This window comes from Sorex araneus, chromosome 2 (genome assembly GCF_027595985.1).
Source record: "Sorex araneus isolate mSorAra2 chromosome 2, mSorAra2.pri, whole genome shotgun sequence".
In the NCBI taxonomy this organism is placed as follows: domain Eukaryota; kingdom Metazoa; phylum Chordata; class Mammalia; order Eulipotyphla; family Soricidae; genus Sorex; species Sorex araneus.
In genome coordinates this window covers 42,401,599-42,429,382 of record NC_073303.1, presented here as the reverse complement: position 1 = coordinate 42,429,382, position 27,784 = coordinate 42,401,599, and the positions used below count along the sequence as shown (strand labels likewise).

Genomic DNA, 27,784 nt, shown 5'->3' with positions numbered 1-27,784 from the left:
CGTGTACGTATGTGCACAGGGAATCCCGGAGAGCTCCGGAACAGGGAACGTGGGCAGAGGGAAAGTCCACAGGCAGGCGCCCCCTGACATGCGAGCCCCGGGGCCGCACCGGCAGCACTCAGCGCCGGGCTGCGTCTGTCCGCCAAAAGCACAAGAGGGAGACGCTTTCCAGGGAGCCGGCCAGTCCCACTCGGGGCGCAGGGGACGGGGCACAGAGCTCGGCTGAGCCAGGACTGGCTGTATGTTGTGACTGCAGCACTCAGCATGCAGCACTCAGCACACAGCACTCAGCACTCAGCACTCAGCACTCAGCGCGCAGCACTCAGCATGCAGCACGCAGCACTCAGCACTCCACCTCTTCCCAACAGGCACTGCAGCTGGGAACTCCACATGTCCATCAGAGGACATGGGCGGGCACACATACTACGTGTGCATTTAGGCACACACAGACTCACACGCTCAGGCACACGCACTTACATGCACGCAAATACAAACTAAGCACTCAGACACAAGCACATACATCCTTCCACCCAGACACACGCAGTTACACACACACACATGCACTTACATAAACTCAGACAGACACATACACTCAGACACAGGGTCACACACACACACGCACCTACACACAGTAGAGACACCCACAGACACTAGCTTGCACACCCTCTCACACACAGAGGGGCCCACGGCCCCGCCCTCTCGTGTGGGCACTGCTGGCCCCCCAGCATCACGCTAGGCGCCTCCGGGGGCTGCAACCGTCACTGAGAGAACACGGGCCGCTGACAGGACGGGGGGAGGGACACGGGACACGGGCTCACCGATCACGCTCTTAGCGAACGACGCTCTCTTGAGGGTGGCCAGGCCCAAGTCTCCGATCTTCACGGAGCCCGTGGGCCCAGTGATGAAGATGTTGTCGCACTTGAGGTCTCGGTGGATGATGGGGGGAGTCCGGGTGTGCAGGAACATCAGGCCCTTCAGGATCTGCCGGCACCAGCTGCGCAGCACCTTCGGCTTCATCACTTTGAAGCGCTTCAGGTACCTGGATGGACGGCAGGTAAGGGGGGCTGCGGCCCTGCTGGCTTCCGTGGGGCTGAGGGGCTGGGGGGGCCGTGCCCCCAGGGCGCTTGGGAGTAGGTGTCCTGGCAGGCAGACCCGCCCCCCTGTCCGTGGCCCTGGGCAGTCTCAGGCCAGTCTCCCTGCCCAAGGCCCTAGGCAGTCTCAGGCCCATCCCCTGCCCAAGGCCCTGGGCAGTCTCAGGCCCATCCCCTGCCCAAGGCCCTGGGCAGTCTCAGGCCTGTCCCCCTGCCTGTGACCCTGGGCAGTCTCAGGCCCGTCTCCCTGCCCACGGTCCTGGGGTGTCTCAGGCCCATCCCCTGCCCAAGGCCCTGGGCAGTCTCAGGCCTGTCCCCCTGCCCGTGGCCCTGGGCAGTCTCAGGCCCGTCTCCCTGCCCTCGGCCCTGAGGTGTCTCAGGCCCATCCCCTGCCCGAGGCCCTGGGGTGTCTCAGGCTGGTCCCCCTGCCCGAGGCCCTGGGCAGTCTCAGGCCTGTCCCCTGCCCGCGGCCCTGGGCACTCACGTCTTCAACGTCCCTGAGGTCATCAGCTCTGTCACCAGCACGATGCAGCGCTTGCCCCGGGCGCTGGACTCCCAGAAGTCGTAGAAGCGCACGATGTTGGGGTGCTGCAGGCCCTTCAGCATCTCGGCCTCCTCCTTGAAGCGCTGCCGCTCCAGCTTGGTGAGCTTCCGGTCCTGGGGCGAGGGAGCGGTGAGCACACGCCCAGCGGGCACCCCCACAGCCGCCCTGCCCAGCCTGCCATGGGCCCGCTGGGGGGTCAGCACCTGCCCCCGAGCCAGGCGGGACGAGCATGTGCTGGGGACCCACGGGAGAGGCACGGCTGCCCCCCCATTCCCCGGAGACCCTGACCCTCTGTGCACAGGAGCCCCCGGAAACGGCCCCCAACCCCACCACAGCAGTGCCACCCAGTGCTTTCCCGCAGACATGAAGCAGACAGCCGGGCCGGCGCCGGCAGTGAGTCTCGGAGAATAAGAAAAACAGACAGTGATTCAGAGTCACTCGGCCGCCAGCTCCTAGTCCCTCTAAAAGCAGGAAGGCGGGACCCACGCTATGGATGCGAAACACTGAGGCAGGTGCTGGCCATGGCGGGACCCCTCTGAGAGGAAACTCGGGCAGGAAGCAGAGGCTTTGACGGGACATGAAGGTGGCCCCCAAAGCTCCCAGCTGGACTGGCTGCACACAAGGTCCCTCATGGGGTCGCCTGGGAGAAATCTACAAAACTGGGGACTTTGTGTTAAGAGAGGGGGGTCTTCCCCTGCGGGCACACCTCAACCCGGGCTGTGGGATTCGTGTCCTTCACGTCACGAAGCGCCCCTGACTCTGCCCCGCTGGGGAAGCCCGTGCTCTCTCAGAAGTGTCTCCCTCCCTTCCCCACCACCTCGAAACCAAACTGTTTTCTTTCCTTCTCCGTCCCCTCTGGGAACTGCTCCCTGCCAGGGAAAGCAGCAGCCTGGGCAGCAGTGGACGCTCCTCGCCCCGGCCTCAGTCCACGGCCCCCCGAGAGACCAAGTGGTCAGGGAAGCCTCTCACTCCTCGGGGGTCAGCGGGACCTGGGGCATGGGGGGTAGGCCTGCCAGGCAAGGCCAGCGCCTGCGAGTGTCCAGGCCACTCGGGGACCCGCAGTGGACTCGCAGTCTGGACCCGCCCAGGCAGGCCCCAGAGAGGAACCCCGGAGGCTCCGCTTCTCCCCTCCCCCCTTGCCGCCTCGGCCAGGCCCTCAGCCACCTCGGAGGGCGGCACGTGACCCAGCACACGCTGGAGCCACTCGCAGCTCTGCGGGCACACTCGCTCCCCGGCCGCTCAGCACAGGGAAGCCGGCAGCAGGCGAGAGCCAAGGGCCGGGGGCCAGCAGGGCGGGAACGGAGCCTGGCTGCACCCAGCCTGCTGCCAGAAACGGCCGAGCCGCCTCCGAGGCCAGCACTTCACTCACACCTGCAGTGCTCGCCACCGGCTGAAGCCTTCGGCCCGGGTCCTGCCATTCCTGAAACCCTCCGCAAACTTTCCCAGCCCCATCTCCCCAAGGGAACCTCTCCTCTGCAGTGCCACTGTGGCCTCCCCCCACCCCAGCTGGTCATAGTGCTCATGCCGGCATGTTCCCGCCAGCTGCCACAGAAGTCACCACCGCGGACCGAGACGCGCGGATGAGCAGGAATGGCGCAGGGCAGGGGGCGTGTGAATCAAAGCAGGAGGACACACGGACCCTCGGTGAGGCGCTGCGTGGGCTCTGGGGGTGCCGGAGGAGTCGGGCCAACGCAGTGTGGAGAGGTGGGCCAGAGCTCCTGATCAGCGCCCCCCGAGCTCTCCCTCCAACCCAGAAAGAACTCGTACAAATCGAAGCTCTTTCAGGCCGTCCCGTGACCCCTGAAACGGCACGTCAGTGAGAGCAGGACCCTCAGAGCCGAGCCACCATCTCGGAGAGGCTCTTCTCAGCCATGTGACGGGGGTCCCTCTAGCACACAGGCACAAGCCCTGCTCCACCCCTGCGATGAAAGAGACCAGACCAGGTCTGTCACTAAAGGAGTCACAGAGGGTGAGGAGCACCAGAAAACGCGCCTGACACTGGGGTGGTCACGGAGACCCAGTTCCCCAGCAGGCAGCTGACCTGAAAGATGATGTGCCTTTGCGAAGCCACGCGGGGCTGGCCCTGATGGACAGCAACCGGCCACCCAGCTACCAGCTAGAGGAACCATGGGGGGGGGGGTCCCAATGCGGGACCCACCCCTGCTCTAGCCCAATCCTCCACCTGGCATTCCCAGAGCCCCACCTACCCTCACCCAACACTGGATGGGGGACCACCAAGTGAGAAAAATAGCCCGGGCACCGGAACAAGGTAAGCCAGAACCCGGCCGCATGGCGCCTTCCCCAGAGGCCCCTGCCAGACTTAGGGGGAGTCTGTGCTGTAACCCCAAGTAGAGTCTTGAGAACATTCCAGGAAGAAAGGGATCCCGCCTGGCCCCGCCCCTGCCCACAGGAGTCCTGAGTCCACCAGCGCCCACACTTCCCCGCTGCGTTTCCATCAATGCTCACGTGGCTGGGTCTCTTCCAAAGGGCCACTGTCCCATGTCTGAGGACCAGAGGGAGATGAACCCTGCATCTTTTCCCCTGGGATGCTGTGTGGCGGTATATTACCCCATGCACATTTCAACAGCTTGTGTCTATTTCTTTGTAAAGTGTAGTGGCAGTTAGAGGGGATACCTTGTATCTGCACAGTGCTTTGTGCAATGTAGCAGCTTTGGCCATGCGGATCTCCCCATCCACTCCAGGGGCTGTTTCTATTTCCTCAAGTTCTCGTTAGTTCCTTTCAGTAGTGATTGACTATTTTCCTCCTGTAAGTCTTTCACCTCTTTTGTTAAAGCTGTTTCCCAGGTACTCGATTTTTCTGGGCCACAACTATGAGTGAGACTGTTTTCTTAAGTCCTCTCTCTCTCTAACTTCATAAGCCACAAATGACAAGAAAATAAATTTTAAATAAATGCCTCCGACAGTTTGGGGGCTGGGAGGGAGACCAGGGAAACTGGCGGAGGGAAGTGGACACGGATGAGGGGACTTGTGCTCGAGGTATTGCATGCCTGAAACTCGATCACGACTAACTCTGTAAATCAGAGTGCCTTTATTTTTTAATTAAAAAAATTTTTAAGACCAAAGGAGAGAAGCTGTGGGAGGAAAGAGAGCGAAGGACGGACAAAGCAGGTCCAAAGGCCCGGGGGGAGGCCCTCAGGGCCCTTGAAGAGCAGCGCAGAGCAGAATTGAGTCCCAGTGCTGAAGGGACTCGGCACACCGGGCCAGGCCGGCTCAGGACCTGCGAGTAGCAAATGGGCTCGTCGTGGCTGCCGAGCAGGGCTGAGTTCAGCCTCCCTGGCCGCGCCAGCCCCCCCCAGAGCAGACTGCACCCTGCACCCCACGTGCACATGGGGGCCCTCAGGCGGCCCGCGGACAGCGGCGGGAAGCAGAGCTCCCCCCACGGCAGCACCACGCGTGGGACAGGACCGGAAAGGGCCCCGGACTTGGCAGCACGGCCTGCGGGGAAGCAGAGGGGGAAAAGCAGGGCGAGGGGAACCACGGTCGCGTCCCCACACGGATTCGTCCCCTGCTGTCTCGGGGACCTGCCACTGAGGGCGCCGAGGGCGCCAATGGCCTTCGCTGGGTCTGAGCGCCGAGCTGCGAAGCCCTCGCCGTGACTCCAGGGCAGAGGCCGACACGGCAAGCAACAGCCAGCCCCACGCAGGCAGGGACAGTGCCGCCCTGCTCTGGCTCCACACCGGGCGGACGTGACCGTGGCCAGCACCTGGGCTGCCGTGCTGGGACAGTGGTGACAGGGGAGACCTGGTTTCTACTCGAGTGACTGGGCTATTTTTAACCAGGTGGCACACTGCCTGCCCCGGGACAGCTGGCGGCACTGCCGTGGGTCCCCAGACACGGCTTCAACACAGACAAGGGCCCCCGACACGGGCCCTCTGAGACATGAGCCCCCTGAGACACGGGCCCCCAGACACGGGCCCCCTGAGACATGGGCCCCCTGAGACACGGGCCCCCAAACACAGGCCCCCTGAGACATGAGTCCGCCCAGACACGGGCCCTCAGACACGGGCCCCTGAGACATGGGCCCCCCAGACACGGGGGCTCCCTGAGACATGGGTACCCCAGGCAGGGGCTGCCCAGACACATGCTCCACACCCAAACAGACTCACCCACCCAGACACACAGCAGTTCCACTCCCATGAGCCCCGCTTCTGCTTAAATGAGAGGCTCCTGCTGCCCCAGAGATGAGAAAAACCAATGAGAGGGAGCACACAGGCCTGGCCCCGGGCCCCAGGGGAAGCCTGTGGTGCTGACGAAGAACAGAGGAGTGGGTGCGGGCAGGCCCCCTGCGGCGCTGCCCGGGCAGTGAGGGCTGAGAGGCAGGGTCCCAGCAGCCCCCGTCCAGCTGGGTGAAGAGGAGGATGTGATGTCCAGGGGACTCGGACCAGGGCGGGTGGCCCCATCCATCATCAGTTACACAAGGGACTGCTGGTTTATTTGGGAGCCGCACCTGCAAAGCTCAGGGGGACCATACGGGATCCCGGGGATCGAACGTGGGTCAGCCGTGTGCAAGGCAAGTGCCTTTCCGAATGCCCATAATCCGGCCCTACACTCCTGGCGGGTGCTGGCTGTGAAGTGTCCTGAGTGAAGCAAGAGGCCCTGGACAGCGGGGGTCTGGGGTGAGGGAACTAGCCTCCCACATGCCTGCAGGCCCCGTGGCCACGATCTGGACTATCTGAATTCAGGCTCGCCCGGCTCCAGGGCCGGCTGCGGGCACCGAGACTCAGGGACGCAGTGATTCTGGCCTGGTCTCGGCCACTCCCAGGTGTTGAGCGAGGACACAGATGGAGAAAATGCAGTTCTGCCCCGAATGCCACCCCTGGGAGGTCCCCGGGTCTTACTCGGTCACTGGATTCACTGGGGGCTTTGGACATGTCAGAAGGGCCATGGACCATGGCGGGCAAGGGAACAGCAGTGTGGAGGCTGCGACACGGGCAAACTCAGGGCCACAGGGCAGGAGGGCAGTGCCAGAAGGGGGCACCACTGCTACCCACTCACCACCACACCCGTGTCAGGGGCCACAGGGGTGCAGGGGTAGGCGGGTCACTTCTGCATGAAGAGGAGTTGACAAGGGCCCAGGTGGGAGTGCGGGGGCGGGGGGCGCTATGTCTGGGGGTCCTCACTCCTGCACCAGCAGGAAGGCGGGTGTTCTGCTTTCCAGAGGGCACTTTCACTGTGGGTCTCAAAACTGACTCACGTCTCCCCCGCCCCCAGGACCACCCTAAGCCCAGCCGACTCAAGCTGGGGCTGAGGGGGCTGTGCCACCCCGGGGAAGGTGGGTGAGCGGCAGGTGCCGGGGACTGCCCACCTGGCACCCACAGCAAAGCCCCTGAGCGCAAGGGCAGCGGCACAGCCTCCAACTCACCCCTGCAGGCACAGCACAGAGGGGACAGCCCCCTCCCCCCTCTGCAAAAGTGAGCCCCCCACTTGGAAGGCGAGTGCAGAGAAAGGAAAGGATCGGGAGAAGGAGCCTGGCCCTCTGAAAGGCCCTCCCCACTCATTGCCCCAGACTGGCCTGCGGCCCCCCTGCAAGCTGGCACCTCCAGCCCTGCTCTGTGACAGGCTCTCTGGAAGGTTCCCACGGCCAGGTCTCTAACTCCCTCTAGCTCCCTTCCCCCCACAGGCCTGGACAGCTCACCCGGCAGGCTGGCCACCGGGAGGTGCAGTGCCCAGAGGCACGCTACAGGGGCAGGGGGCTTGGGGGCTCTGTTTCTGAGGGTGGGTGCAGGAAAGCACACAGCTCTCAGGGGCTCTGCAGGAGACTCCAGCCCCCAACATCCAGGCCACCCCCCACCAGCCAGCTCTGAGTGCAGAGGAAGGGGTGAGACCACAGGCTGTGCAGGGCCTTGTGTGTAGGGGTGAGGCCATGGCTGTGCAGGGTCCTATATGTAGAGGTGAGGCTGTGGGCTGTGCAGGGCCCTGTGTGCAGGGGTGAGGCCACAGACTGTGCAGGGCCCTACGTAGGGGTGAGGCCACGGACTGTGCAGGGTCCTATACATAGGGGTGAGGCCATGGGCTGTGACCCATGTCCAGGTGCAGGTGGCCCGCCATGGAACCAGCAGGCCTGCTGGGCCAGGGAACACCGTGGAGCCATGCCCACGCCCTGGGGACCAGCACAGACTGGCACTAGAGTGGGCTTTCACTCTGCATGGCTCAGAGGTATGGCCGGGATGGACCGTAGGGACCGCCATGCCGGGGTGGCCCAGACACACACAACCCCCTCCTGGGGGACATGCCATGGATGTCGCTGCAGCCCCAGGGGCAGCTCTGCAGAGACACCAAGGCAGTAACCGCCTTCTCTGTGCTCCCCAGAGCCAGGCCGGGCCCCCCAAACCACTCGGCAGCTGCCCAGGACAGGACACGCCCATGGAGGGCGTGGAGGAGCAGCAGACAGAGCAGCGACACGGCTCAGCCACTGGGGCGTCGACCCCACATCAGGGCCCCAGGCCAGGGTGGTGGAGTCACAGGGAACCGGGGCGTGTGGGAGGGGCATCTTGTACAGAGGGACGAGGGTGCCGCAGCCTCTGTGCACCCCAGGGGGACACTGGGACAGCAGTGAGCAGGGCTGAGGGGGGCGCTCCTGGGCTCACCTTCCGGGACCTTTCCTGGGGTCCTGGGGACACCCACCTCCGAGGCAGGACTGGACTCAGGCAGCACGCAGGGCCACTCCACACCGGGCAGCCCATGGCCACTCCTGCCCCTGCCCCTGCCCCTTCCCTCTCACTCTCTCTCCTGGAAGCAGGTGCCAGCAGGGGAAGCGGGCGAGGAGCAGGGGGTGGCAGAAACCCAGAGCCAGAGACGCCACACAGGACAGGACAGGGAGAGGCAGGGGAAGGAGACACCGCCCAAGCGGGGAGCCCCCAGGGGCAGACACAGCAGCTCCAGGCCACGGGCGCCACTGGGCCAGGCTGGTCTGGGGTCAGCGTCGGCCCTGGCCTGAGCCCTGCCAGCAACTCGGGGACAACCTCAGCGTGCCACATCCACGGCTCTGGTCACCCCCAGGCCGACCACCACCGAGGCGCAAGGCATGTGGCCGCAGAGAGAGGGGGTCAGCACACATGCCGAGAGCCAGAGAGGCTGAGGCCAGCGCGGCCAGGCTGCAGTGCCCGAGGCCTGGGGGGTGGCTCACAGGCCTCCCAAGGCCCACAACAAGCCTCAGGCTGCTCAGTGCCCACACGCAGGCCCCAAGAGACGCCCCAGTGCCGAGACACGCGCGCTCTAGACTCCCCCAGCGCGGCTGCTTGCGTGAATCTCACAGACAGGCTTGAGCCGGGGGCGTGTGCAGAAAGAGCTTCTGAAACTTTCCGGTAACCACCCACGAGTATAAGCTAAACAGTGTTTCCCGTCTAGCGGAGCAGGGACGCACGCAGACGAGCCCCGCGTGCTCTTCTTACACTAGTGTCCCCGACACAACCCGCACCACGGTTTCCCGGGGCAGGGTGGCCGCAGGCTGGAGTGAGGCCAGAGCCTCAGTGGGGACAGGAGCCTGCGACGCGGAGACAGAGCAAGGCCGTGAGAGCGCCCTCGGCCCCGGGCTCTGAATCAGTGTCGACACGGCCCGCAGTACGTGATCCGCCAGCACCATGAGCAAGAGTCAGTGTCCCTCAGAAAGAAGAAGTCCTCCGATAGCTTGGGAAGTTTTACGTGTATCCGTCCAAACGGGTGGCCAGGCCAGCCAGGCCAGAAGAGAAACGGCAGAAAAGCCGGAGGAAGGGGGAAAACCAGGCAATGCCCGCAAGTCATCACAGTGCTCAAATAGTACAGAGGTCAGGCACGGCTGTTAATAAATCACAGTGGCTAGGGTGGTCAAGGAAAGCTAGACAGGCCAGCGGGCGGGTGAGGGGCTGACTTGCACGAGGCCTACCTGGGTTCAATCCCCAGCACCCCTGTGGGCCCTTGAGCCCACCAGGAGTGATCCCTGAGCACAGACTCAGGAGTCAGCCCAGAGCACTGCAAGGGACGGCCCAAACATCCCCCTCCCCTACAAGAAAAGGCAGCAGATGGCAGGAGAGAGAATTTCAGCAGAACAAGAACCTGTGAAATAAGAATCAAATGAGGCAGCAGGTAAGGTGCTTGCCTTGCACGCGGCTGACACTGGTTCGGCCTTGGCACCCCACGTGGTCCCCTGAGCCCTGTCGGGGTGAGCCCTGAGCACTGCCAGGTGTGGCCGCAGATGAAGTCAAGGTTGCGGAGCGCGAGGCCATCAGGCGGTGCTGCACAGCAGGAGCTGGGTCTGAGTCCTGATGCCTGAGCCCCTCAGAATGCGGGGAACCAGCCGAGCACTGAGCCGGGCTCCCAGCACCACGCCAAGGTATGGCCCCAACACCGAGAAATAAAATAAAAATCAAGGATGTGTTCTCACTAGCGGAACGGCCAACCGCACTTACACAGGCAACATTTCCAAACCCAGACTCCGCAGAGCCCAGAGACGGACACGCCAAGGAAGCGACGGTTGGGACTCGAGACATGCAGCGTGAGTGGACAAATCCCCCACACACCTGTCCCCGTCTGTGGGAGAGTCCACACACCCTTCCCCCCGCCAGCCACACTGAACCCCAAATCCACAACGCAGGCAGCACCAAGCACGCTGGCTCCGGCCCACTGCTGCTAACGCCACTGTCCTGTGGGGTGCCCACACCTGCACCTGGGACAGGCCACCGGGCAGGCCCTGACACCATCAGAGGCGACATCAGGGGCCTAGCCAGGCCTCAGCCCATGCCGCATGACTCTGATACTGCATCTGTAGGACAGCTGCCTCGGGCAGTCCTGCTGAGACGTGAGGGCTGTCCAGCAGGGCAGGGGGACACCCCACGGTGGCCCGAGAGCTCCCCAGGAAAGCACAGGAAGTTCTGCACTTGAAGCTGGGGACGCACTCAGAGGGGCTCTGTCCACCCCGGGCATGGGTCAGGCCCCTACAGGGCCACCTGCCCCTCCCAAGTGGGCAGAGCTCAGTACACCCCCTGCCAGGGCTCCCAGCTCAGGGCCAGGACTTGGGCACCGAGGGATGGGTTCCAACGGCTGCCTGGCTTTGACCTGGGGATCAGCCTTTGGGGCTGTGGGCATTCGCCTTGGGCGAGGTGACCCACAGGACACCCCACTCCGTGTGAAGGCCGCCCGCCTGCCTTTCCCAGGAAGGAGCAGACGAGGGGCCCTGCATGTGGCCGGGCAGGGCCTCTGGGCACTCACATGCCCTCACTGAGCACCCACTGAGGCACACTGCTCGATAACCCAGACGGGCCCGGTGGACACCCAGCACCCTGGACACCTGGCAGAGCCCTAGATGAGGGCCTGGCCATCTGCACCCTGCAGGACTCTCACCCCTGAGCCCCACGGGCAGACGCGTGCGGGCAGACACTCAGGAACGAGGCTCACCTCCGCCCAGGGGACAGGGCCAGGGCGCGTTGCCCGGAAACCAGTCCCCGACCAACTCCACCATTTCTCAAGAGGACACTAAGCACGAGGGCAGCAGACACACACGAGGCTCCTCGGCCGTGCCCCAGCATGTGGTACATGGCACTACATACAACAGGGAAACATACATGACACCGGTGATACAAGGGATGTGGACAACAAGTGACATGGGCAATGCATGATATGGACACCACATACAACATGGGAAACACACACAGTGCAGGCTAAACATGCAACCTAAACTTGCAATATGGGCAACATGCGTGCTACAGACAACACACCTGGTGTGGGTAACATGTGACGCAGGTAACATGTACAACATGTGACACAGAGATAACATGGGAAACATACACAATGCGGGCAATACACACCACATGGGGAACACGTGTGATGTGGGCAACTTTATACAATGCAGACAACACATGTGACATGGGCAACAAACATAATGTAGACAAAACCATGACTCAGGCAATGCACACCACGCGGGGACCCGTGACGCATGCCACACAGGAAGCATGCGTGGCACGGGCAGGCTGCCAGGCCCCAGCACTCAGCCCTGTCTCCTGCACACGTGTCTGGACTTCGTCACTGGCAGTTATTAATAACGGCGAGGAAGTGGCAGGTGACAATACCGCGGGGCCCGAGGTGATGGACAGGAGGGGTGACCCCGACGTAGCCCCGGAGTGACCTGCACCGTGCGGGAACCTGAAGCCGATGGCTCTCCCGGCGCGGCTCCAGGAGGGAGGACAGGCTCGTGTGGCCGAGACCGACTGGGCAGCCCACGGCGGTGCCTCCCTGCCGCCCCCTGACCTCCCCTCAACACACACACAGCTCACGCCTCTCGCTGCCAACTCACACCCCCACCCACAGCAGGCGCCAGCGCGGGAGGCAGCGGCCGCCCTGGGCACACGCAGGAGAGCGAGGACACGATGCCACATGGGGGGCCAGAGGCTGAGGGCCCCTGAGAGCCGGGCGGGTCATACCCCTTATGTGTGCACACGGGGTGTCAGAGGAGGATGGGGACCCCGGGTGACAATGGCAGGAGAAGCAGCCCTGGGTGTTCCTGTCTCGGACCTTCCCGAGCACTTTGGGTGAGCAGAGTCAGAGTGTCCAGGCACTCAGGAAGCCTCTGCTAGGGCGGGTCGGGGCCCCCTACAGGGGTGCCCCTGGAGGCCACTTTGCTCACGGGGCCAGCCAGGCACAGGCCACCTCGAGAGCCCATCGTGAAGAGGGCAGCTCACCTCGGGAGCCTTGGAGGAGCGAGATTCAACCCCAGGAGACCAGAGTCGCCCCCTCCCCCCGGTGGCGGGCCCAGGGGAGCATCCTCAGTGCTGGGATGCACTGCCCAGCCCTCCTGTCCACTGTGGGGTGGGGCCCAGGCAGGGCAGTCCCATTTCCTGGGCTGGCTGGTAGCGCCCCTAGCAGGGGCAGGAGCTGGGCTAACTTTGGGGCTAGAGAGATAGCACAGTGGGAAGGGTGTTGGCCTTGCACGCAGCTGACCCAGGTTCGATCCCCGGCATCCCACATGGTCCCGAGCACCGCAGGAGCGATTCCTGAGTGCAGAGCCAGGAGGAAGCCCTGAGCATTGGGGCAAGAACAGCCCCTTCTACAAGAGACGGGGAGCCCCCAAGGTGAGAAAGATGACCCCAGGAGCTATGCCGTCACGTGGCCTTGCGGCTACCTCCTAGGCAGTACAGAGCCCCAGACAGAGCTGGCTCCCGCCTGGGGAGGGGGAAGGCGGGAGGCGGCACGGGGTGGGCCTGGGAACAGGCCACGCCCGAGGCACCGGAACCAGGCTCACAGCAACTCCGGGCTCCTCTTATGGCCAAGGTCACTGCCAGGGCTGCCCAGGCCAACATCCACATCCAGGACGGATGTCCCGGGACCTCCTGGGAAAGGCCCCGGAGCCCGGGAGCCACGGGGAAGGGTCTGCCCGCCACACACACCCCACGGGGTGGCTCTCAGTCTCCTTGAACCCTGTGCCCAGCTCTGTAGCGCTCACTCAGGGGTAAAAGTCAACACCAAAGATAAAATAAAATGAAATCCCTCTGCAGTGCCAAAAATACCTCCCCACGGGATGAGGGAGCGGCGCCACCTTCCACAGCAGCAACTGTTGCTATGGAGATGGGGCTCCAGCCAGCAGGGGGGTGGGGGGGCAGAGCCGGGAAAGGGCAGAGCTGGGGACGGAGATGGGAGAACCAGAGGGGAGCAGAGTGCCTGGCACCCGGGCCCTCACGGCGGAGCCGAGCGGAGCTGCACAGACTCTGGGGGTGGGGGGTGGGGTGGCTGCGAGTGGCGGGGCTCACAGCAGAGTGGAAAGAGGAAACAGGATCTCCCCAAAACGCAAACACGCTTCTGATTCGAGCACAGCAGGTCGTGCGCACTTCCTAGCGCTCAAGGATTCCCTCGCTGGGGGCTGGCGGCAGGAGGGCAGGAGGACGCCTCCCCCCTGCAGAGGAGACCCCGGCTGCCAGGACAGGTGGGCAGGGGTGCTTGTGCCACCACATGCATACAAACACACATGTGCGCAGTCACTTCAGGCATGAAAACCCATGCAAACACACACATGCACACAATGCAACACATACATGCACTCCAGGCACAAAGGCACACACACATTCATGTGCACGTGCAAATACACACACACCACAAGCACATGCACACAAATACATACACCTCAGGCACACATACACTTAGGTGCACACACAGATACATCACAGGCTCATGGACACATGCAAACACACACCTGCACACTGCAATACATACATGTGCTACAGTTGCACGTAGTGCAACATACACATGCATACATGCACGTTATGTGCATGCACATGTGTGCACATGGTGTAATGCATATACACGCTAGAAGCACACACACATGCACAAAGAACACAGCATCACACATATACGCGCACACACACACCTACACCTGCATGCAGTGGCAGCACAAAGAGGCCGACACAGGAGAGCCATTCCCGGTGAATCCTGGCCGTCTTCCTCCCTCCAACCTCCCAGGGACCCACCTTCTTACGAGGCTTCTGGGGGTGGGCGATCTGGAACCCCAGAGGCATCCCTCACACCAGCGGCCCTACCTCACTCGCATTCCACAAAGCCACACCGAGGGTGGCACGAACGCCTCTGCCACCCAGACCCCAGAGCCCTCCCCGGCCCACCAGCTCCCCTGCTACGCGGGCTCACCCACGCCTGGGTCATCAGGCTCCTGCGGTCGCCAGCGTCACCCCTGGGGAGCCACAGTCATCCTTCACCGCCCTTTCCTTCTTGTCTGGACGGAGAGGGGAGCCCCACACAGGCCGCCACCGGCTGCACCTCCCACTCCCGATACCCCGTCACTGCTCCGTAGCTGTTCATGCCACCCTGCCTCCGTCCTCCCCGCATCCTCCCGGCCACCCCGACTTCCCCGGGGACGCATGCTCCGAAGTGAGGTGCAAGGTCTGCAGCACACACGCGAGGCTCCTGCCAGCGCCCCTGGAAGAATGTTCCTGGCCAGCCCCGCCTCCCAGCGACTGTCTGCAGTGAGCACAGGCTCGGCAAGGCAGGCAGGACTCAGCGAGCAGCACTGAGCCGGCCCTCGGCGCGCACCCAGGAGTGCCCGGCTCTTATCACCCGCATCACTACACCCGGTCAGGAAGGTCCTTCCGAGACTCGTGACCCAAGCTCCACCGAGGCACTTGGGCGGCAACCTGGCCCACGAGGCACCCTCCCGCCAAAGAGAAAACACAGCAGGAACCTTTGTTTAAAGGCCATCCGCCTGGAACAACCTACCTCCCACCCCCCACTTCCTGGGCGCTGGGGCCCAGATTTTCTGGCAAGCCCAGGAAAAACCGTCCTGTACCTCCTGGGGTTCTCATGCCCCCCCCCCCATGAGGTGGGCGGGTCTCCTTCCTCGAAAACAGACCCACATGGCTCCTGTGCTCACAGAGGTAGCAAAACCCGGGGCGTCCTCACTGCCCAGCACAGGGGCCAGGCTGGACACAGCTACTGCCACACTCAGACCCACGGAGATGGGGGAGGGGGCCGCAAGGGGGCACTGAGCTCACTGCCCCTCCGCTCTACTGCCAGGCCCCGTAAGCCAGACCCTTGTCCTCCTCCCACTACCCACAGCCCCTCCCCAAGCCAGGGGCCACGTCTGACTCAGGAGAACCCTGCATACAGTGACCCCTGCACTGGCTAGCAGTGCTCTCAGTTTCTGGGGGCAAGTCAGTGGCGGCCTAAAACATCACCTCACCAGGCCTCCGGTGGTCCCTGCCCCCACCTGCCCACAGCCTGGGGACAGGACGCACAGGGCCTGCCTCAGACACGCATCTGCCAGCCAGCCCAGGAAGCGGCCGGCAGGGCCCACCGCGGGGCCCGCTGCCCTCGGGAACACAGCAGGTCTTTGTTTTTTATCGTCCCCGTCATCAAATATTTACTGAGGCTGATGGACCATCTCAGCAGGCGAGCTCGGAGCCAAAGGCACCCTGCCCCAGGCCGGGAGGAGCAGGTGAGCAGGGCTGGGCCCGGGGTGGGCGCGCGGCGAGGACCCAGCCTGGGTCTGGATCCCCGAGACCCGTCCCAAAGGGAAGTCAGGAGCAGGCGCAGGACCAGGAAGAGACATCCTCACCCACAGGAAGCCCCCCCAGGCCCCCTCCTGGACCTCGACCTCTGCCCACAACCCCTCACGCGCAGCAGCAGGCAGACAGAAGGACAGACAGACAGACTGATGCCGCTCCCTGAAGCAGCTCCCAGGTGGGAACGGACAGGATGGTGGGCCAGTGTAGCAGGGCCCAGGGCGCTGGCCCACTCCGAGAGGCAGGAGGGCGGGCAGACCACCGCTTGCCCAGAGAAGCCCAGGAGACCCTCCTTCCAGGCCCCCGAGCCTTGCTCCTCCAGGAACCCGCGCTCCCTCACCCCCGCTGCTCGCTGCCTCTGCCGTCCAGGGAGCCGCTCCTGGGCGTGGTTTCTGCTCCTGCTCCAGGCTCAGGCCACCCAGCCTGCCCTGAAGTGCCCACTCTGAGTCGCCCAGATTCAAGGACCCCGCCTCGCCCTGCCCCAGCCTGAGACCACCTGGACACAAGCTGGAGGATCCACCGAGTCTAGAACTGTGACCCCAGCCAAGCCAAAGCAGAGGCGCCAGACCCCCGCCCCGCTCTCGGCCCTCTGCAGCCCCGGGCTCCAGGCTTGGGGTCCGCATGCAGCACTCACACTTCACCCCCTCCACACTCCCCGCCAAAAAGTCTCCTCCTGGGGACCCTCAAACGACAAGTGTGAGTGGAAGCCGCAGCAGGGTTCAGAGGTGCCCAGAGGCACAGGCCCACCCCGGGCAGCCGCGCCAGCTCGGAGTCTCACACAACAGAACAGCTGAGAAGGCTCCTGCCTGGCAAGCAGCAGACCTGGGCACCATCCCCAGCACCTGGTATGGAGCCCCGAGCATGGGGCCAGAGGGACACGGGGTGCCACTGGGCCTAAACACACACACTCTCTCTCACACACACACACACACACACACACACACACACACACTCTCTCTCTCTCTCACACTTACTTACACACATTCACATACACTCACACACATACACCCTCACACACACACACTCACACACATACACCCTCACACACACACACCCACACTTACACATTCACATACACTCACATACATACACACACCCTCACACACACACACTCTCACACTTACACACATTCACATACACTCACACATATACACACACCCCCTCACACACACATTCTTACACTTACAGACATTCACATATACCCTCACACACACATTCACACACACACTCTCTCACACACACACACCCTCACACACACACTCTCACACTTACATACATTCACATACACACTCACACACACACCCTCACACACACACTCACTTACACATTCACACACACACACACACACACACACACACACACACACACACACCCTCACACACACACATTCACACACACAGTGTGGGGCAGCGGGGGGACAAGATGCCTGGCCTGTGCGAGGCCCCCACGAGGTGCACTCTGAGCCGTCCAGCCGATGGGACACCTCCCACGCCCAGACCACAGGACAGCCCTGGAACTTGTGGCCAGGGCGGGGGCTCTCGTCCAAGAAGGAGGTCGCTGGCTTATGCAAAAGCCTTGCAGGGGAGCCTGGGGGCCGCCCCCCCCCCCCCCGTGTGCCCGCCTGCCGGGGTGCTTCCACTCTCAGGCTCAGGCCTCTTCAGCACAGATTCCTCGGAACCTGCCCAGGCAGGTGTCCTGGCGCCGGCCCCCAGGCCAGATGACTTCCTGGCTCCCAGAGGGGCAGGGCACAGGCCATCTCCCCGTGAGGCACCAATGGCCAGGGACGGGGTGGCACCCAGCATGGTCCAGACAAGGCCAGGAGACTGGCCCTAGCTTCGGGGTGAGGCTGGACCGAGCCGGCCTGTGGGCACCTCTGCAGGATGCAGGGCGGCTGCGCGGCCCCCGGCCCCCGGCCCCCCGAGGCGGGGCAGCGAGGTACTGAAGGCAGTGGCGTGAGTCACCATCACAGCGCACGTTGGTGCAGACTCCGACTATGACTCTGCAGAAACACCCAGGAACAGAGACAGGAGCCAGGGGCGCGCAGCGGAGCGGAAACCGCTATGTCAGAGGGAAGACGGGGCAGAGTCCTCGCTCCTTGCTTCACGTGTGAGTCTGTGTGTGTGTGTGTGTGTGTGTGTGTGTGTACGCGTGCTCGCGCACACAGGCCAGATTTCAGTGTTCACTAGGCCCCGCACACCCAACACCTTCCCGGGATCCGGAGGCAGGAGACGTGTCCTCCAGGGCTGGGAAGGGCCAAGACCGGCCTCGGGATATCACAGGGTGGGCAGAGAAGACACCCAGACAGGCCCCCGGAGTCTAAGATCTGCGGGTCCCAGAGGTGACCGGGCTCGTCACGGCAGACATGCACGCACTGGCACCGTCTCCAGAGCCTGGGCTCCCTCCCTCCTTCCTCCCTCCCTCCCTCCCTCCCTCCCTCTCCAGGGGCGGCCCTGGGAACCATCATGGCCACATGTGTCTCTGCCGGATGGACCCTGGAGGCTGAGGCCACAGGCCATGACCCCCTTCTCAGCACCCTCTTTACCACCTGGGGGTGGGCCCACCCCGAGACAGCGTCCCACACTCCCACAGGGGCCAGACTGACCACACGGTCCGGCCAGCATCAGACCACAGGCCCCATGCCAGGAACCTGCTCGTGCCAAAACCCGGACGGTTCCCCAGAAAGGACAGCACCAGGACGTCGCCAGCGGTCAGCAGGACGCCAAGGAGAAGAGTGAGGAAGGACAACAGACTTGGCCACGCCCCCCGGTGGGCCCCTGCCCCAAGTGCCACCGTGCCAGCCCTCGCGGGTATGGGGCTCAGGACCCGAGCAGGAGCCGAGGAGGCCAGGCCGGGGCGAGCGGGAAAACAGTGTCGTCCCGACGGAGGCCCCAGCGGCGCGAGGAGGGCGCACCAGGCCCTCCAACCCCGGCTGCGGTTCATCGCAATGGAGAGATGGAAACAGAACCTGGCAGGGGGGAAGCAGCAGGGGTGGGGCGCAATGGTGGGCCTGAGGCCACGACCAGGAGGAACCGTCTCGGGGGCCGGGGCAGTGGCTGTTCCGTCCTGCACGAGGACAGTGGCTGACGCCGGAGGGATGAGGTAACCAGGACAGACCCGGCCAGGCGTGCCCCACCCACACCCTGCCACGCCTCCCGCCCGCGCGGCCCAGCCCGGAATCAGACTAGACCCGGCAATCCCATCAGGTCCCACGCAGCGAGGCGGGGCCGCAGACCCCCTTTCCCACAGAGACACCGAGGAGGTTTACCAGCCAACACCTTCCCCTCTGGGATAAACTGTGGACACCTAGCCAAAGCCACACCTAACCACCTGCTCGCTTCGCTTCCTGCCCTCGAATATGGCTGTGTTGCCTGGAGCTGTGGCAGCCCTTTTGTAGCCAAAAGGCGTGGAGGCTAAGGACCAACCCAACACAGCTGAGGGAAGCACAAAGGAGTGGGAGGGCACCACCATCCCTGCTGACACTACCAGGCAGCTGGGCCCCAGCACCACCTCCAGGTATCAGATTTTGGGGGCGATCAAAGGTCTGCAGTCCCTCAGCCACTTCCTGCTGCAAAGTCCTCCTGGCTCCCGTCCTGAGAGGCAGGTGTCTGGAGGGGCCGGGACAGCAGCGGGAGGACAGGCCTTTCTCTGGCTGGAGACAGACAAGTGGGGAGTCCCCAGCGGAGGCTCAGCCACCGCGTCCACACGTGGTCACTGGCACCACCAGGGAAGCCCCCGTGGGGTTCACAGCAAACACTATACACGCCCACCCCCTCCCCACCAAGGGGGCACCGCCCTGCCCAGTCCCATGTGGGTGAGAGAAAAGACCACACTCCCCTCCCACTGGGAAGCCTGCAACCCGGTGGGCACGTCTGACGGTCCCGAGAGGGCCAGGGAGGGAAAGAGCACCGCGGGGCAGGCACTGGCCTCGCCTTGCCTGCAGCCAAATCCACTCTGATCCCTGGCACCACGGATGCCCCCCCAGCACTATGCCAGGGGGCACACCTGAGCAGAGTCGAGAGTGGCCCCTGAGCACGACTGGATGCGAGTTAACCCTGAACCAAAATGTTAATGATCGGAGTAACAGACCACCTTGAGAACCCACGTGGCAGTAGAACACTGCCCACTCGGGACACCCCTTTCTGCAGCCGCACGTGAGGTGAGCCCCAAAGGAGGACCCGGTCTCCGGGGCAGGCCCAGGCCTGAGCCCCCACTTCTCATCGTGAAGCACCCTGAGCTGCCGGAAGTGGTTCTGGGGACAACAGCGACTCAGCGTGGGTCCAGCTAGCCAGCAAAGTCCTCCCCCTGACCACGGCCAGCCGGGCCCTTCTCAGCCAGGGTGGGCCCGCACAGATTCGGGCCTCTCCTCGACCCCACCGGCCAGGCAGCTCTGTGCCGTGATGACTTGAATTTCTAGGTCGATCCCAGGGAGTGGGGAGACATCACTTCACATTCTGGAAAGAGCCCAGAGACCCTGGTCCTCAGGAAGGCAGGCAGGGCTGTGCCCTGGGCACCAAGAGACCACCACGCCCCACGCCCCTAGAGCAGATTCACTGTGGGCTGGGGGAATCGGGCCAGCCCCCCGCCCCTGCACCTGGGCAGACATTTCTGGAATAGAGCTGGGTCAATGCCAGAGCTGAAGGCATGCAGGTGAGGAAGGCCCTCAGAAACCACGGCCCTCCTAGGACGACGCTCTCTGCCTCTTGGGAAAGGGGTTAAAAAGGTGGGTTTTACGTGACATGAGCCTGGGTTGCAGCTGTAGGTATAAAGGAACAGGAAGCTACTATGAAAACCCAATCAGCTACATTCACCCAGACTCTGGGGTCCTTCTCTGCATCTCTGCAGATCTCCTTGAGGAAACTGTGACACTACCTTTTTCTTAAACAGACTGCTCTGCAGAGAAGCTGTAGGTTTATGGCAAGACTGAGCAAAAAGCAGAGTTGCCTGAAACTGAATCTCCAAGCCCTCCAGGTCGCAACAATTAACACAGTGCATTGATTTTGTTACAACTTGATACACAGTTCACACGTGCATTAGCTCACTCTTGGCTCACATTAGGTGGATGTGGATGTGAGAGCACTGCCAAGTATCCACCATACAGTATCACAGACTCTGAAATTCCTCTGTGTTCTGCCTCGTCATGCCACCTTCTACCCACAAACCCTAGCGACCACTGACATTTTTATCTTCCTCATAGCTTTGCCTTTTCAAGAACCTCAGATAGCTGGAATGGTACCTGTATGGAGCCTTTTCAGACTGGTTTCTTTCCTCCAGTAAAAATGCATTTAATTTTCCTCCAAGCCTCGGTAATTAATGTCCTTTTAGCCCTGAGTAATAGTCCATCCTCAGGATGTGCCCGTTTATCCAGCCACGTACTAAAGGACACCCTGGTTTCATCCAAGTTCGGGCAGTTATGAATAAGGCTTCTATGCTAATATATCCATGTAGGTTTGTGCGTACAAATAAATTTCCAACCCCTTCTGGAAAATCAGTAGCATGATGCGCGGACTGCACGTGAGAACATCCTGAGTCTATTTTGTAAGCGCTGGCGTCCCATCCTCCCCTGCGATGGACCAGGAGTCTGTTGTTCTATCCCCACCAGCCCTTGTGGGGGATAGCAGTGTTCCCCAGTTGGATCTTTCTAAGGGAAGTACAAGTGACCCATTTTATTTTTTGGGGGGGTGGGGGCAACCTGATGATGCTCAGGGGTTTCTCCTGGTTCTGCACTCAGAAATTACTCCTGGCAGTGCTCAGGGGACCATATGGGATGCTGAGGATCAAACTCGGGTCAGCTGCATGCAAGGCAAGCAGAAACATCCTACCTGCTGTACTATCTATCCACCCCCCAAAAAAGTTTATTTATTTAAACCACTTTTAAACAAAGTGTTCTCACACCAGAGTTAGAAGAGCTTGCTGCCTGCCCTGGGCAACAGTCCTTTATCAGATGTGTATGTGATGAAGAAAACTCCCTCAGCCAGTCCTTCCATTCTCTAGCAGTCTTCCAAAGAATCATTTATTTATTCTCTCTCTCTCTCTCTCTCTCTCTCTCTCTGTGTGTGTGTGTGTGTGTGTGTGTGTGCGCGCGCAAATCCAGGACTTCATAAACTAGCAAAGTCTATTTTAATGAAGTTTAAACTAGCAAGGTTCATTTTAATGAAGTCCAACTTAGGTTTTCTTCCTGCACCATGAGCCCTTGGTGCTGTATCTGAAACGTCACAGACCTCAGGGCTCAGCTGGCTTTCTCCGGCTGTCTCCTAGAAGTTCCATGGTCTCGCACTTGACATTAATGTCTTTCTGTTTATCCATTGTTGTGGTTATGTTTATTCATCCTGAGTTAATTTTGTGGAAGGTGCACTCTTTGTCTCAATATTCGTTTCTTATCATATATGGGTCCAGTTGTTTAAGCAGAAAGAAAAGGAAAAGAAACTATCGTACCTCAGCGTACTACCTTTGTTCCCTGTCAAAGGTCAGCTGACTACGTTCACGGGACAGCTGAAGCTCTATTTTCTGCTCTATTGCTCCATTTCTCCTTACCACGTTATGGCAACCTCTTTTCTTATTCCACCCCATCCCACGGTATACACATACATACACATATATATACATATATACACCCATGTATATATACAGCTGACATCAATGACAAATACAAGAAGCTAACTGTTCTGGGAAATCCCTAGGATTCAACCTAGCAGGGAACAGAAGTGGATTTGAAAATGCCCTGAAATCCAATCCCTGCAGTCTGCGCTTCAGGGCGGTCGCTCAGGGGGCTGTGCCCCTTACCCGGGCAACTTCGCCCAGCACCAGCTCCCAGACAGCCCTGGGACTGTCAGCAGGGAGAAGCAAATCCTGACTTGCTTCTTAGAACTCCAGCTGCTGGGTTCACACCCTTCCCTTATCTGCAGCGCAGATGATAAGGCGGCTGCCAGGTGCTGAGCTGGGCAGGGCTGAAGCTGAGGCCACCAGCAGCGCCCACAGCCGGCTGCACGGAGGGGGGGCGGGGGGGAGCAGCCCACTACCGGCCTTTGAAAACTCCCTGCAGGGCCATCGAGTTTAAGGCTGAGGAAGAGCCTTTACTGAGTGTCCCCCGGGGCTAACACATCTGTGGTGGTCAGCCTTCACTAGCTGCACGGATGGTGCAAAGGGGGAAACCAAGGCACACTGGGGGGGGGGGGTCTGGAGGTGGGAGGCTACCGCAAGGATGCAGCTGTGATGCCCAGAGCGGTCCTCCGCCCCCACGGTGGACACCCAGTCCATGCAGACCACAAAGGCCCGGGTCAAACACTGCTCCATCAAAGCATTGACCAGAGGGCGGGGCCGTCGCCTTGGGCATCAGCCAACTCTGGCCTGAAGACGCACCAAGCCACAGACTCAGGAGACACCGATGACCCTGTGCGGGGCGGGGCGGCTGTTTCGCAACACGAGTGGCAGTGTGAAGCGTGGCCGGCGCAGACCAGGCTTCCCCAGGCTCCCCCCACCCCTGGAGTCCCCACTGGCTGGGCCTCCGGGCTCCCCACCAAATGCCCTGCATGCTCCCTGGGATCCCAGGACACTAGTCACGACTTCTGGGCAGGAACCAGGACACACAACTCACAAACGCTGGTGGAAGCCACAGAAGCCAGTGCCGCGGGGTCCTCAGCACGGGACCAGATCCAGAACATTCTATGTCCTCTCCTCTCCGCAACCCTCTCACTGACCACCTCTTCTTTGACTGAAGAGTCCAGTCACAGCTCCCCTGCCCCCAGCACACCCCCCCGCCGCAACCTCCTGCAGGTGGCCCGTCAGCCGTCCACACAGGTTTGTCTTGGCGTCCTCGCACTGGACCCCAGGTCACATGGGAATTTAGGACAAGGACAGGCTCAGCCCCGCACCCACACCACAGGACTTCTGCGGACCACCAGAAAAGGGACCTGCTTGGCCGAGGGAGTGCCCAGCCTGGCAGAGAACAGCGACCCACAGCTGACGGCCTCAACCCTCACCACACCACAGCACGGGCACCCCCACCTCCGCCCGGGGGGTGGGGAGAGTGCCTCCCACATGCCCAGCGCCCAGTGCCCCTGCCGGCCAGGCACACCACACGCCCACCTCCCCTCGGAAGGGCAGGCTGGGTGCTGGCCATGGGTGACTCGAAGGGACAGTTCTCCCAGGCAAAGGTCGGTCCTTGAGGTGATGCCAACCGGGAAAGTGCCATGGCCACCCATGGGGTGAGCTGAGCCTCGCTCAGCGCCCTCACCTGACTGCAGGGCTGTCCACGCCCCCCACTGCCCCCAGGCCAGCGGCTCTGGTTCCCGGGACAGCACCTCCTGCCCAGGGCCATCTCTCAGCCGGGCCCAAGCTGCCCAGCGGGCTGACCCTCGAGTCGGGAGGTCCCAGGCCAACACTGTGGGAGAGGCAAGGTGACACCCCTGAGGCACAGGGCAGGGGCCACTGTGCTCAGAATGGCCCTTTGGGCAGCTGGCAGGGACACAGCTGAGGAGGGCAAGGACACAGCGAACACACAACTCCCCGTGGCGACTCCGAGGGGACCCTGAGCAGCCCAGGGCTCCAGGGGAGCCTGTAGCGCCACAAACTCTCTGACCACACGAGTCTGTGCGAGACCAGATGGGCCCAGGCCACGTGGGTCGGCAGGGCAGAGGGTAGAGGCCGGAGGGACAGCACAGGGGTGAGGCGCCTGCCTTGCACCCAGCGGACACAGGTTTGATCACCAGCACCCCACAGGGTCCCCTGAGCCACGGCAGAAGGGAAGCTCTGAGCACAGAGCCAGGAGTAAACCCTGAGCACCACTGGACATAACCCAAAAGGGGGGGAAAAAAAGGTGAAAAATAAAGAGGTGCATTTCCACATCCTCCTACAATAGTTCCTAGGACAAACGTTCATCCAAAAGGTAAAAAAGAGCTAAGATTTTAAATGGCTTTCCCCAAAAAATATTAAAAGCTCAGAGCTAGTGTTGGAGGCCTGGCGGGCAGGGGCAAGGCACCACGGCCTGAGGGTGAGCGCGCTGCTCCCACGAAGCCTTCAGCACTGGTTTAGGAAAGGAATCTGGGGGTCCCGGCTACCCCTCCGTCCCTCAGGGGCGAGCAGGCCCCAGTGGGCCTCTCCTCCCTCAGCAGAGAACTATGGGGAAGCATAAAGTATCTGCCTCGCATACAGTTGGCCTGGGTTCAATCCCCAGCATCACATACGGTCCCCTGAGCACTACCGGGGGGGGACCCTCCCAAAATGAGGGAGGGGTGGCCCCACGGCAAAGAAGGGAAAGGCAGCAGAGTTGGGGGTGGTTTCTGGAGCATCCCGGAGCTACTGGCTCAGGTACTTCTAGGTGCCAGGGAAGAGAGGACAGAGGGTAGAGCGACCCGGGAGAGCACCCAGCACCCCCACTCTCCGAGACACCCGAACCCAGCAGCCCCGAGTTGGGAGGACAGACTGAGAAGCCCGGCGCAGTCAGAGGCAGCAACTGTCAGGCACCGCTGCCCCCTCCCCAGTCAGCGCTCTTCCCAGGCGTGGCCACGACCATCCCCCTGGGCAGCTACATCCTCCCCGCAACATAAAGGACAAACAGTTCTGTGAGGGCACCCTGGGCCGGGCCAGGCCCTCCCGTGGGAAACCCTCAGTGGCCCTGAGCGTGGACCTACAGCCACACTCACGGGACCCTCCTGTGTGGGGCGGGGCGGGGGAGGGGTGGAGGGTGAGAGCGCCTGCAGGGCCGGGGGCACCGGGGCCGGCAAGGAGGAAGGAGCATCACCAGACAGAGGAGAGGCCATCTTTAGCCTCCCCACTCCCACCGGAGTCCAGGAATAAATGACCCCTGAACGGTGGCCAGGCTCCTCCTCCGGGCACTCGGCTGGGGGGCCCCGGGGAACAGGAGCGCTGCCTTCCCTTAAAGGGCCGGGAACAAACAGCCCGTCCTGAGAGTCACATGCGCTGCAGTGCCCCAGGAGGGCGGCAGGGCGCTGCGGGGAGGCCCTGCGGGGCGCCTGCCCACCGCAGCCCCCACCACAGGGCACCTGGCCTCTCCCGCTGCCCTCTCAGTGCGGGACCAGCATGGACCCCACGCACCGCCAGCGCTTCGGGCCCCCACACCATGGCCCCAGCCCCCTTTCCCGCGCCCTCTGCGGGCAGCCCCGGGAGGAAGGGGCTGCCCACATTCCCCTGGCAAGACCAAGGGGCCGTGGGGAGGGGCGGCTCCCCGCTCTTTGTCTCAGGAGAGGGTGGCGGGCGGGTCAGCACCCACCACACTGGGCCCCGCTCCCACGCACACACGCGTGCCCACACGCAGGAGGCCACCCTGCACGGGCCCAGAGGGCAGAGGACCAAAGGCGCGTGAGTGAGCCAGAGAGGCAGGCGCCCTGCAGCGAGGCGAGCGCCTGCGTCAGGCCTGGCAGGCAGCTAACTTTACAGCGCCCGGGTAGGCTTACACCCGCACACGCAGGCCGCCCTGTGCCCAGCAGCTGACCCCCCCAAAATCCAGGGGAGGGCCCGTAAACACCCGCTGTGACAGGCACAGCCCCAGCTCCCAGGGCTGGCCCCGGGCAGCTCGGGTTACGTTTATATAATCTTTCAGGCCTGGGGCTGGCACCGCCAACGGGCCGGCCCTGTCATGAAAAATGCATCGCAACCCCCTACTCAGAAATAAACGCAAGCCCACCCGCCCTGTGCGCGTTCTGGGCTCGGGCTGCACAGGTGGTAGGGGAGGGTGCCTGGCGAGGCTGGGGGCTGTTCCCTTCCAGGCCTGGCCCACCAGAGCTGCTGCCCACCCAGTCCAGAAGCCCACCCCAGCCCTGCCCAGGTGGGACTCCCGCGGTCTGTCCTACACTGACAGCTGCTGGCGGGAGGGCAGCCTCCCTTTGCCAGGTCATGGGACCCCCAGCCTGGCAAAGGCCTTGCAGCGGGCCCCCCCAGCTGCTTCTGCAGAGACAAGGGTCTGGCGGGCCGAGGTCAGACCCCAAGAGCCGAAGAGGGACACGCCCTTTCAGTGCCCACTCTCCCGCGGCCACAACACGCTCTCCCAGAAGGCTTCGCCGGGACCCCCCCCCCCATCGTGGGCAGGGCTGCCACGGTCCACCTGGCCCCCCGCACCTCCGCCGGCTGGGCAGGGCGAAACCTCCCCACCTGTGCGCAGCCGACGCGGCCCCACCTGGGCACGGCCCCCACCCACCAGGCGGGCACGCACGCCCAGGGCGCCCCGGGGACCCCGCGGGGCCGCGGCAGTGTGTCCGCCGGCCCATCCGCGCGCGGCGGCGCCTCACCTGCAGCTCGCACCACGCCACCTCCACCCAGGTCTCCGTGTCCAGCCCCTTGTAGACGGTCTTGAAGGAGCCGCGGCCCAGCTCGATGTCGAACTTGAGGAAGCGGCCGTCCAGGGAGGTGGCCACGGCCTTGAGGTCGTCCTCGTCGTCCTCGTCCTCTTCGGGCTCGTCCCGCCGGGCGCGCCCCGCCTCGGGCTTCGCCTCGGCGGCCCCCGCGTCCTCCTTGGCCGCCGCCGCCGCCGCCGCCGCGGGCGGCTGGTCCTGCTCGGGGCCGGCCGGGCGGCCGTCGGGGGCGGGCGCGGCGGGCGCGGGGCCGGGGTCGGCGGGCGCGGGCCGGGCGGCGGCGGCGGCGGGGGCGCCGGGCGGGGCGCCGGGCGCGGCGGCGGCGGCGGCGGGGGCGGCGGGGCGGCCGCGGGCGCGCTCGGCGATGAGGCGGCGCGTCTTGCAGAGCAGCAGCACCCGGCGCTGCAGGGGCTGCGGGGGCTGCGCGCCCGGCGCCTCGGCCGCCTCCAGGCCCGGCGCCTCCTCCTGGTCCGACTCCACCACGCTGCGCCGCAGGAAGCGCTGCGGCCCGGGCCGCGCCGCCCGCGCCCGCGGCTCCGCCATGCCCGCCGGCCCCGCGCCGCCGCGCCGCCCGGCCTCCCTCAGCGCGCCGGGGGCGTCCCGGCGGCCGCCATCGCCGTCCATGTCTGCGGGCAAGGACAGGCCGGTGAGCGCCGCGCACCTGCCCGCGGGATGCCCGGCCCGGGCTGGGGCGTCGGCGCGCCGCGGGCGCGCGGGGCGCGACGCTGCGGGGCGCCGGGGGGCCGCGGGGCGCGCGGCCGCGGGGGTCCCGGGGCCGCGGCGGGCGGCGGCGGGCGCGGGCGGCACCGGCCGGGCGGCGGCTCCACAAAGGACGCGCCCGGGGGCGCCGGA

General features: G+C 63.4%; 1 protein-coding gene across 5 annotated transcripts in view; it reads right to left on the bottom strand.

The window, feature by feature from the left end:
• WNK2 (WNK lysine deficient protein kinase 2) overlaps positions 1 to 27,558 on the bottom strand; it is an 87,380-nt gene extending 59,822 nt beyond the window's left edge. For all 5 annotated transcript variants that reach the window (XM_055129144.1, XM_055129146.1, XM_055129147.1 and 2 more), the window contains exons 1-3: positions 26,870 to 27,558; positions 1,576 to 1,748; positions 819 to 1,039 (exon numbers count right to left, since the gene is read on the bottom strand). In XM_055129144.1, the coding sequence (XP_054985119.1) occupies positions 819 to 1,039; positions 1,576 to 1,748; positions 26,870 to 27,556 (1,081 nt within the window). In that variant the 5' untranslated portion in view covers positions 27,557 to 27,558. The remainder of the gene's footprint in view (positions 1 to 818; positions 1,040 to 1,575; positions 1,749 to 26,869) is intronic.
• Positions 27,559 to 27,784: the final 226 nt, after the last annotated feature.